We start from the raw sequence: 12,043 nt of genomic DNA on the forward strand, positions 1-12,043 counted from the left end.
TTTGAGATTGAATTTGATTCCCAATCCGACTATAAACTCTCGCCCTGCTGTTTTACAGGTAGCGCTTTGTCCTGTCCATTTGACAGGATGTTAAGTTTGTTGTTGCATCTACCAGCCTCTTTTGTTGTGGGACGTAAAAGCTGCTATGGTGTCTTTATTTTTTTTTTATTTTTAGGCCATTGTTTGCCGACACTGGCTCAATTTCAAATTCCTCCCGACCACTGTCAAGGAAGGCAATGGCAAAAAACATCCATTGTTTTCCTTGCCCTCAGGCTGCTTTGACAGTATCGATATGCTGGAAAGGGTATGGACTCTATCAACAGCATTGTCTTGCTGGTGGCCAAGTACGCTTCCCAGCAATGCAAGGGGCAGTGTTTGCAAGAGCGGAGCGAGAGAGTGATTTTTTTTGATTGTGACCAAAGGATTTGCACGGCAGTGCTCATGTGTAAATGTCTATTGATTTGTAGACCTGTGTAATGTGCAGTTGAGCCAATTATTGAGCGAATCCAGAATATGAATTGCTGTTGTTTTGATACAGCTCTGCATTGCATCAATGGTTGTTTTAACTCTTGAAATGCTTGCAGGAAGCTTGTACTCACAGCAAGATGAACATGGCCTGCTCGTGTTGACCTTTTTGAAAAATCCATCATAAAGCACATGTTTATTGTCCATCTTGATGGTTGTGCCCTCTCATCTTGAAGGGTTTAGCTTGTGTTGAGGATTCCCCTGTGAAAATGTCAGTATTACTTAGAATCACAAATCTCCTTGCTCAGGTTAATAATGATGGAAATAACCGTCATTGACAGTAAATGTCAAAAATGGTTTTGTTAGTATTGTAAGGACATGAAAGCTGGTCATGTTTTGGAATGTTTTTTTATTTTATTTTATTTTAATATTTACTCATTCTAGTGAACAATAGTTTGATGTTGAAATTGATACGCTGTGTTGTTGTCCCAGTCCAAAGTAAATATGGCCACATGAGTTTGCTTCCATCCATTAATTATTTTATAATGGGTCTATGCTCCTCATTCATTCGTGTGCAGCACCTGGCTGCACGCTGCAGGTTCGCATCATTCGTGGGAGTTTGTCTGTGTCTCAAATGCAGAACCTTATTCTAAGTTTGAACAGGAACTTGGAATTAGTTCAGTGGGCCGGTGATAACTCGCCTCTTCTTCGTGAAAGTCACAGTTGGATTTAACATCCACCAATAACTGCTGCTGGCAGATGGGTCCTCTATCTTGATGTCCTTCTGGTGGACGGCGCACACATTTTGTGCCTCGCACTACATGCAAAACACAGGGGTGACAGCTCATTACCTGGGTCAAAATTTGAACCCAGACACACAGCTTGAAGGAAAGTGCATACCCTTGAAGCAATCCTGCCAGCTTATAGCACCAGCAGCCTTCTTCTATCACTCTCCTAAACTGGCCACTATTCTCCATATTGGTATCGTCAAAAATAAGGATATATATTTATGTATGTATGTATGTGTATGAATGAAGGCTTCCACGACATTGTTTTTACTGTCAACTGTTTTGGAGGTGGTGTCTGAAGTTCAGCCTCTTGCTCATGCTCATTTGCCTGTTATTGTTCAACTTGAATTAAATCCTTGTTCTGAAAGTCATCGCAATGTGACTCGAGCAGTTGAACTGCGTCTTCCTCATCCACCTCGTCAAATCCAACCTCCTTTGCCAGCCCTATGATTTGCCACTGAATATCCAGGACATTGGCAAAGCCTTGGAAATTGTGGACGCATTCTGGCTAGAGCTTCCTCCACGCGGCATTCATCGTTGCCTGTGCGACCTTCCTTCTTCCATGACGTCCCAATGTTGGCGATGGCCTTTTTGATGTTGAAAGGCTTCCAAAAGTTGAGCACAAGCAAGGCTTTGTTGTCCAAGATTTTCTGTGCACAATCCCTCTTGATGCAGGGGGAGAGGTATGACACAATCCAATCTTGAAACAACGCCTCAGTCACTATGCCTTCTTGCCTGACCTCCATAACACAGCGAGATGAGTCTTGGTGAACCCCTTCAGTGCCCCGCAGTTCTCATTGTGGTCCATTGAATGATTTTAGCTTGGTGTCCCCCTCTACATTACCTTTGAGTATGGTAAGTTGATCCTTTGTACCGTTAAAGCCAGAGGTGGTTCTTTCTTCCCTCGAGATGAAGGTGCGGGACGCCATTTTCTTCTAATACAGGTCTGTCTATTCAATATTAGACTTGCTTGGGAGAATAGCCGCCCTCTTGAGTGTCTTGGGAAACTCATCGGCAGCAGCCATGCCCGAGCAACTTGGCCTTTTCTTGAATGATAGAGAAATTCAGAGGCACATTTTGCTGACTGGTCTTCTGTCCACAAGGTGAATGTGGGTTCCATGTTCTCCATAATACCTTCTCTGTTCCTAGTGATACATAACAAACCTAGTGATACATTCTCTATTTCCTAATTTATTTGTGATGTTCTGTGAAAACTCTTATTTTGCACGATGTACATCAGCGAGTTCTTGTATTTGATCCTTATTCACAGACAAATTTGACTTATCTTTTTGTCTCTCTATGACAAAGTCGCAGGAGGCATTATGTTTTTTGGTTGTCTGTCCGTGATGGGTTTTCACTTCTTTCTGCATGTTTTTCATAAACGTTAATGATATTTAAGAACCGCTGAAGAGGGGTCTAAGTCCAACTTGATACAAGTATGGATAATGATGTAAATATGAACTGCTAAGATTATGGGGGTCAATAAGTCAAAGGTCAGAGGTCCTGTGAGGTAAAAATTATGTTACCGTGCAAACTAGTGAATCAGTAATTAGATTTTGACCAAACTTGGTACATGTAGTATGATGCAGCAATGAACTGATTAGATGTTGGCATCAAGAGGTCAAAGGTCAGATGTCATGTCAGATAAAGATGTGATACTTGAGGACAGCTGAAGGGATTTTGATCAAACTTGGTACAAGTGTGTATAAACCTCTGTCAGTCCGTCCATCCATGATCGATTATTTGTTAATAAAAGGTCAATGGTCACAGGTCACATTAAAACTCCTGTTAATGTGATACCATTGACTATGAGATTTGAACTAAACTAAGTGCATGTACCATGATACATACGTGCAGATTATATGTTGAGGTCAAATGGTCTTGAGGTTTTTGTTCAAAGTTAGCGTAAGCAAAGATTGATGTAGGTGGAGGCATATCAGTCAAATTATGTCGAGTTTTGATGCACATTCCTTGTTTGTATCTTCTCTTGGTGATGAGACCCGATAATTCATTTGAAGGTAATGGTGGATTGTGGGGTGGCAGAAGGATGGTTGTGGTGATTAGCAACGTAGCACCGCCATTGTAAAGAAGCTGCAAAGATCAGTTTGAACATGACAGAGATGATCATTATTCTGCCTTGCTTGGCAAACAATTCGGTGAAACTACAAGACAATTATTCTAAAATAATTCACCGATGAAGTGGATTTTTTTTTTGTGAAACTTGTAAACCCCATACGGTAACTTAACTGATGCATAAATTTGCGTAATTGGCTCTGCCTCGGACCACTTGTGAATCTGCCCACTTGTTTGCAATGACTACTGGTAAATGTATTTGTGCCAGCAAGGCCAACAGTCATTTCGGTGATAATTTCATTTGTGCAGCATTTACCTTCTGCAGTTGCATCAGGGCACAACATGGGTTGGATACACCAGTACTTTTGAATCCTGCCACCGGACTCTGAAAGCAAAGCTTCCGGCCAGCAACAAGGCTGTGGTTATTTATTTGGTACAGATTCAAGCAAAGTGTACTAACCAAGATTATCGGGGACCAATACCCGGGCTTCTTGTCCCTTTCCACCCCAGCTTTCACTTGGCATGCATTTTGCGTGACCCAGACTTAATGTGAACCACCTGAAGTTGTTTTTCCTCATTGGTCTTATCAACCTTTTTGTTGAAACGAGTTTGTGTTTCGGAGGCTTCTGCAACTGAAAGATTTTTCATAAACTTCATGTCGTAGCATAATTATAAGTTTTAAAGTAATTGCAATCATTTTTCCCGTGCTATTGCTCTGACAAAAAGCAAATCTTTAAGCTGTCCTTCACCACATTGCAAAATTTGCGAGTTTCCAATTAAAATTGAGAATGACGAACCGGTCTTGCCGGTGAAGGCGTGTCTCTCTGTGTTGGCAGACACGTATAACAATGGATTAATTCAACAGGACGTTGATTGAGGTATGCTATCCGCCGTGGGAATTGTGGAGAACTTTACTTTCTGGGCGTTTAGTCTTCGTCGGAGCAAAAAAATAAGTGGGTTGGCGGGATGTGTTGGAGCTATGTTCACTTGCCTCAGATGTCTATCCCAGGTTCAAATCTTGCCCCAGGTATAAACTATTATCGTGGCTTTTCACATGCATAGCAGTCCATCAATGTGTACGCTGTCCATCCGAAGGACGTTGCATCCATTCTGCTAGCATTAATTAGCGAACATTAAAGATCCCACCATGTCTTTTGTGAAGAAGAATGCATGTTCTCCCTCCCCCTCCCCTCCCCCCCCGACCATTTGGATTGAAACCCTGGCAAAACAACTGCTTTGGTGGACCCGGTGCCCTGTAAAGAGCACGTCGTGGAACATTGTCAGTCAGCTTGTCGGTGTGTGTGCACTTGTGTTCTGGGCACAAAGTGTTGACATCGACTTTTTTTTTTTCGTTTAGTTGAATCACTGCTTTTGAGTCGGCAAAATATTGAATTCTGTTTTCGCTTTTGGTCTTTGGAGTTATCTTTCAGGCAAAGAACGATGAGTTAAAATAATTTTTTTGGTTGTAATTAATAGTAAGGCTTTTGCATATCCACCAATTTTTCATTGGACCTTAAAAAAAAAAAAAACCCCAAAATCTGTGACTCTTCCAAATGTCAATTTAAAGCTCGGGCCTCAATGGTGCTGTTCCTTTGTCAACATCTTTGTGCATAAGGATTTTCTCATTCGTTATACAGTACTTTGAAGAGGCTCAAATTCAGGTGGAATATTGTTTTCCCATTCCAAATGTTGATCTAGCTGTTAAGAAAGATCTCTTGCTTTGTTTGTATCAGGAGTTCATGATGGGAAGTTTCATGACATAATTATATGTCATTATTATTTAATCTGAAAAGTAGACACATTGGATTGCCAAAATGAATCAATAACTTGATTCCTTATGAAATCCTTGCTACGTATCCAGTTTTTGGTCGGATGTCATCACCAAACTGTTGTAATTCTGTGTTTGAAGCTCGGCAAATTGAACCTTCAGTTGGCAAAAGTGCTGCAGCCCCCCCCACCTCCCCAACCCCCTTTCCCCCAAAAGGCACTTGCACCAATTGCTGCTGATTTGATTTTAGTATCAATCAGGACACTGGAAGCATATCTGAATGAGTCATTCAGCAAACAAGTGACATCACATGCCGGTAAAATAAGTGGTCTTTTTGTGTACTATACCAAGTTTTGAGATTATTGCATGCATCCCACAAATGTGAACAAAGTGGAACTTACATTCTACCCTTATCCCTTCCTAATTCCTGTTAAAATGTTTGTTCCATTTTATTTTTTGTTTTTTAACCTCTGTCACTGAAGGTAGACTGAGGTTATGTTTTCACCTGTCAGTCTGTCAACAGGGTATCTCAAAAAAGTTGTGGATAGATTTGGACAATTTGGTGGACAGGTTGGGTTTGTGGCAAGGACAAATTGATTAAACAATGGTGAAGATCCGGATCTGATTTGAGAATTTTTAAAGCAATTATTTACCATTGAGAGATGGGGCCAAAAATTATACATCATAGCACGATGTATCAAAAAGTTTTGGACGGATTCGGACGAAACTTGGTGGATGAGTTGGCTTGGTGACTAGAATGAGGCGATTAGATTCTGGTTCAGGTCCGGATGCAGATGTGGCCTATCAGTGGGATGCAAAATGTAAACTTTTCAGCTTGGTAGAGGTGTGTGCTCTACCGAGTGCTGTTCCAGTTATTACTATTTTTCTCCAGCCAGTAAAGTAAAGGGGTTAAAAAAAAACATTTGTGGTTAGTGGGCTGTGATTGCACTGAGCTCTAAAGGCATGCCATGTCATTTTATTGAGCAGCGTGCAAGTCAAACGTGTTTGTATTGTGCTTTTAATTCACTCGTAGTTCCTGCTGCACAGGCCACTAATGAGCGGCCTACCCAGCAGGAACCGTTGGCCATTCAATCACATTATACACATTGAAGCACGTACATCCTTTTAAACTCTCGTGAGTGGCCAACCCAGCAGGGACTGGGACAGTTTTGATGTAAGGCTTAACAGGCTTATCATCATGCTTGCCTTTGGACAAGAAAGGCAGGATAGTAAGTGCAAGCAAGGATAGTGTGATGTACCACCGTTTTTGGGAGGCATCTCATGTGCAGGCCCTAGTTAAGGTCTGCTTATAGCATTAATTGCAATCGAGCAGCCATAATTAAGCTGCTTCGGGCTGTCTCAATAATTTAAATTGCTGGATATAAATAAATTGGTTGTTCAATGCAGGGATATGTTGGAAGCAACCAACTGACAAAAATATAAATCATCGCGTAAAGATCAGTGAACAGAATAGGACTGATCCAAATATGAATATTTCATGGCATGTTTGACTCAACTTTCAGAGATATGAGCAATAACGTGAGTTGACTGTTTGACCATGTCAACTAACCCTAACATCTGGACATATTCTGAGAAAAGGCGTGTGCTTGTGTGTTACCATCTAGATTGATTCTTCTTTGTCAAGGTATGCAAGGCATCAATCTTTGGATCAACTAGTTACATAAATGCTAACCTGTGCATACAAATGTCTATCCTGAGGCAAGCCATATAAAACATCTTCCAAATCTCAAGGTTGAACACTTAAGCTAGTCTCCTTCCTCAGTCATGGTGGTGCCTTGTCAAATCCATCTCTGGTGTGAGTTCCCCTTACACCCTTTACCCCCCCCCCCCACCTCAAATGGCATATCAGCAGATTTTGTTTGAGATGGGGCAGAACGACTTAACTCGGTGTTTGCCTCCAAATGTCACGTACCCTTCCAATACTATTCTGTCCTTATCTTATCTCTTTATACTCACTGTCTACGTGATCCTGGCCTTCTCATCTGAGAAGATCAAAAAGGTTTCAGAAACGGCCCCAGATGGCATCAGTGCCCACATTCCCAAATCCTGCTATGCTGCTTTATTCAGCCTGGACTTGTTTGGCCACCTGCCGTCAGCCTGGAACTCAGGAAATATAACTCCCGTCCACAAAAATTGTACAAAACGGCTCATGTGAACAATAGTCCAATAAGCTTGCTTCCACTTGTAAGCAAAGTAATGGGATTCATCTCTACTACCAACGTTGTCATTCTTGTTTTCAAATCGCCCGATCTCTGACCGTCAGTTTTGATTTTGTCCTACTCAGTAAATGATGGATCTGCTGCTCCTCCTCTCTCAGCAATGGTTGGAGGCCCTAAATCTTAAACAAGAGTTCATTCCGATTTCCCTTTTCGACATCTCTTGGCATTCGACGTAGTCTAGAGTTTGTGCTTTGCTTGCCAAACTCTTTGCCTGTGGCATGCAAGGCTGCCTTCATTGTTGGATTTGTGACTTCCTCTCATCATGCAGTCAATGCATTGCTATCAATATAACCCTCTCTTCCATTGGAGGCTGGGGTGCCCCAAGGTTGTATGTTGGATCAAATGTTATTCCTTGTCTATATTTAGAAGCAACTTCTCCAATGCTCGGGGAAATGTTATCATTGTCTTTGTCAAAGACTCCACACTGTCGTATCGTACTCCATCCCACTCATTAGCAGTCAGCAGCTGCATCACTGCTGATTTGTAAATAAATGGATGCGCTGGTCTGATGAATGGAAAAAGTCCTTCAATCCTGGATTATCTTTGTCTTACTCTATCACTCAAGAAGGATAGTCAAACAAATCCTATCTGTTTCTGTGGTGAATTGCTGAAAGAGGTTCACTCTCCTCACCGTCACCCATAACCTCTCCTGGGCCACCCATATAGCAAATGTGGTCTCCAAAGCCAACTGCAGACTGGGCATCCTCTGTCATTGCAAGTCTTTTATTTCCTTTAAAATTCAGAACTACTCAGTCAATTAGGCCTTTGTCCATAGCTCAAGGAAGTACTGCTCTTCCCCATAGGCTGGGGTCCCAGAATCATATCTGTCTTCCCTGTATTGTGTTGCATCTAAAGCTCTCAAAATTATTGGAATCTCCTATGATGAGGCAGATGCAAAATGTCTGCTGTTCTCATGTCTCATCACAGACAGACATGATGGTGTTACTTTCTTACCACCTCTCCTCTGGTCGATCTCTCTCTCTCTCTCTCTCTCTCTCTCTCTCTCTCTCTCTCTCTCTCTGAACCCCTCTCTCTCTCTCTCTCTCTCTCTCTCTCTCTGAACCCCCTCTCTCTCTCTCTCTCTCTCTCTCTCTCTCTGAACCTCTCTCTCTCTCTCTCTCTCTCTCTCTCTCTCTCTCTCTCTCTCTCTCTCTCTCTCTCTCTCTCTCTTTTTTTTCCCTCTCACACTCCCCTAACCATGCCATGATACATGCATACTTCCAGTAACCCTCTCCATTTTAAACTTCCAAAATCCAGGCTGAATCTACACCCTGACGTTTTAAAAATTCCTCGCTTCTTTCCTGATGTGAAACTGTTTTGGAGGCTGTTCTATCCCACCCTTCTCTCCAGGGGTTAAAGCAGACTGTGCACCACCATCTCATATCTTCCCACATCCTTACCCACAATCTTTATTATTCCCATTAACTTTTCTTAACCCAATCTTCTTACTTGACATTGCTACATCAAGGGAATGAATGAATAGGAGAAGAAACAAAGTAGCAAGCAAAGTGGTTGGGTGAGGAAAGGTTAATGGGGGTAATAAAGTCCATGGGATTGAATTTGGGACGATACACTTTTTTTTTTTTGGTGCACTGCTTGCTTGAAGCCCTGGAGGAAATCCTGACACAGAACAGCCTCTGGAAGGTCATTCCATAGATGGAAGAAGTGAGGACTAAAAGAGTCAGGGTGTGCATTAATCCTATATTTTGGAAGTTTAACCCGGAATGGTTTCTGGAAGAACTCGTGCATCCTGGAGTAGATGATGGTGTCAGAGGACAGAGGACAGAGAACAGAGGGAGCAATATTTGAGAATAGACGGTAGAAAACAGAGACCACCGATTATGCCTCTGATGTGAAAATTGTCCAAGAGTTGGGGTGCTACCCTGCTGTCAGGTCATACCTTCCCTCAGTTTGCTTACCATGGGCAGAGATATGAGACAGAGGGGAGAGATATGAGAATATAAATCCTGTTTAGTGGAATTGCCTTTCTTGTCCTGTTCAGAATATCTGTTCAGCCGATTGGAGTAAATATATACTTCACACCTTGTAATGTATTTATGGACGGGGAGGGAGGATATAAAGTATGATGCTGGCAGAAAGCCACAGTTTACCCACTATCAATACAGAGTGCTGGAAATACAAAAACCTGTGTTTTCGAGGATAAAAACGAAGTGGAATAAACACAAATAAAGCGGTTTGTAAACGAGTAAATGCAGAAGATTAAAAGTTGAAAGTAAAGCCGAAATGAAGGTAACTTAATTTTTGCACTATCTACATATTTGCATATTGAGTATATTCACTACTCTATTTTATATTTCATTTTTCAAAATATACACCAATAAAAAGAATAAGATTATATTATATAATGTTGGTGTTTATCACATTCACAAAAGTTAAATGAAGTCCTCTGACATCCTTTGTGAAGTCTGTGTGGTTTTTGTTTGTTTGTTTTTTCTGCAGTTTCTCAATGAAGAGCTGTCGCACACAAATCATATGCTCACATGCAGACAGACAACAGAATTTGCCATTAGACAAACAGGATGGTTCACTTTTTTAGAAGTAACTTACCCAGAACACACTGGGTGCCAGTGGAAGCACCTATTGGCAGAACTTTTCTCTCCGTAATCAGCAGGGAATTTTTCGGGAGAAGTATCCCCAAAGGATTTCCAAGCCACGGGGGTTTGTCCGTTGTATATCCTCCAAATGCTTAGCGTCGAGCGAGGAAGCAGCTTGTGCCGTTTTTAAAAGTCCTTGGTATGATGACCAGGGCTCTTAATTGAACTATTGACCTCTGACTCAGAGTGGGTGCTCCATTCACACTGCCACTGAGTGTTGTTTGGATTAAATTTGCCTGGACTAAAAAAATTGTTGTGTGGGTTGCTTGACAAAAATCCATGGTCGGTTTTTAAGGATACTTTTTGGACTGAAACATATTCATCTTCATGTATATTGCCATTGTTGAACGAAAATCAGTGATTTTACTAATTCCAGAAGGATTTATAAAAGCAAGGTCGTTTGATATTTGTAGGTACTAGGATGCCCACTCCCTCCAGAGGCAGCAGGAAGGGTCGTGTTATCCTCTGGGGTAAATATATATTACAGTAGATCTTGGCTCTGGTTTGTTAGTCTGTGGTGTGCATCATAAACATAGGATGCCTCAAGGATGTCAGGATTCCTCCAAATTTTTCAGTTCAGTGTTGGTTGTCAATAACAACTGTTTTAAAAGGTAATTAGAGGTGGATCTTGATACTTTAGGTGTTTTTTGTTGATAATATTTTTTTATCATCTGGTGGGGTTGCTCCAGGAAACACCATGATAAGCTCTTTATACACATTACCACTGCGTTTGGCCATGGAGGAAATAAAAAATAAAAAGCCTTGGGGAGTGTGACAAATTAAGTTGCTACAGCCTCCATTGTGTGACCTTTCGTAGTCTTGTCAAGTTTGGTTGAGATTGGATAAGTAATCACCAAATGTATTGCGATCAAACTAACAGTCAGTAACAGTCAAATAGACAGACACCAAATTATGTATTTTGGTTTGATGTTTGGCTGCAACAGTTAGGTTTGCCTTTTTAAAATTCTAAATACCTGAATAGAAGTTTAGGTTCATGGGGAATTCAATGACAGAAGGTAACAAGTTTAAGACTTGCAGGGTAATGGGGGGGGGGGGGGGGAACAGGCCGTCACAAATGCATGGACTCTAAATGAGGATGGGTGTGAGGGAGTCAGTAAGACTACATGAGAGGTGGGTATGAGCAAAATAATGAGCAGTTATTCACGTTATGTAGCCGTTATTCTTTTTCTGCTTTGCCCCTCTGATTAGAACTTTATTAATATCCAACCCATGTCCTCAGTATGATTAATTTTGGCTGAGCTCTGTTTTCATACTGTCAAGCTACTTGGTCAGAAAATTGCTTTTGCCAGGCTTTACAGTTGCCTGTGAGTGTTCCTAATTCCTCTCTCTTTCTTTATAATCAGGTGAATACAAGAAGGATGATCTCTTGGAAGCAGCCAGGTAGGTAATGCTGCCTTTGTATCATTTCATGTTTTGGATTTGTTTCCAACAGGAGCAATTTGCTTTGGGTTATGATCTGGCCAACAATTTGATTAATGTGCATTGTTTTAAATGCAGATGGGCACCTACATTTCTCTGAAATCCACGGAGTGTCCAGGTTGCACTTGATAAATACATTTTGGCCACTTTTTCTTTGGGGCCAGGATTATTCATTCATTGCTATGCTAATATGGCAAAACGCCACAACCTATAAATTATACCACTCACAAGAATCTTAGCAACAGAAGTTTTGATGTTTCTGTTGTCTTTATGGTATGATCAGTTGTGTTGATATTCTGGTTGAAGATGAGCAGAGCATTGATCTGTACATTCCATTTATAAACAAATGTAATTTAAGTGGGAGCCAAAGTTAAGTAATGCGAAAACATGGCTGGCTGAAATCTGTGTGAAAATCGGAAATTATGCCATCCGACAAATGGTCACAGATGAGCTTACATTGGCAGATAACTGGTGGAGATGACTATGACGACCGACGTGCGCGTGTGTGCGCACACACGTATACCTGTTGTTTGTGTCCTTTATAATGTTCTTTCAAACAGTATGTTTCCTGTTTGGAATAATTTTCAATTTTGTTTGACTGCTAGGCAGGCAGACAGTTAAAAAATATTTTTAAAATCTCACTCCTCTGCATGT

The 12,043-nt window shown here is 41.3% G+C and overlaps 1 protein-coding gene across 3 annotated transcripts in view; it reads left to right on the forward strand.

The window, feature by feature from the left end:
• The window catches only part of TNKS2 (tankyrase 2), a 225,371-nt gene that overhangs the window by 44,138 nt on the left and 169,190 nt on the right, over positions 1-12,043 (forward strand). For all 3 annotated transcript variants that reach the window (XM_085848622.1, XM_085848623.1, XM_085848621.1), the window contains one exon: positions 11,314-11,350. In XM_085848622.1, the coding sequence (XP_085704748.1) occupies positions 11,314-11,350 (37 nt within the window). The remainder of the gene's footprint in view (positions 1-11,313; positions 11,351-12,043) is intronic.

Source organism: Eptatretus burgeri, chromosome 12 (assembly GCF_056783735.1).
Source record: "Eptatretus burgeri isolate ZD-2024b chromosome 12, Ebu_testis_v1, whole genome shotgun sequence".
NCBI lineage: Eukaryota > Metazoa > Chordata > Myxini > Myxiniformes > Myxinidae > Eptatretus > Eptatretus burgeri.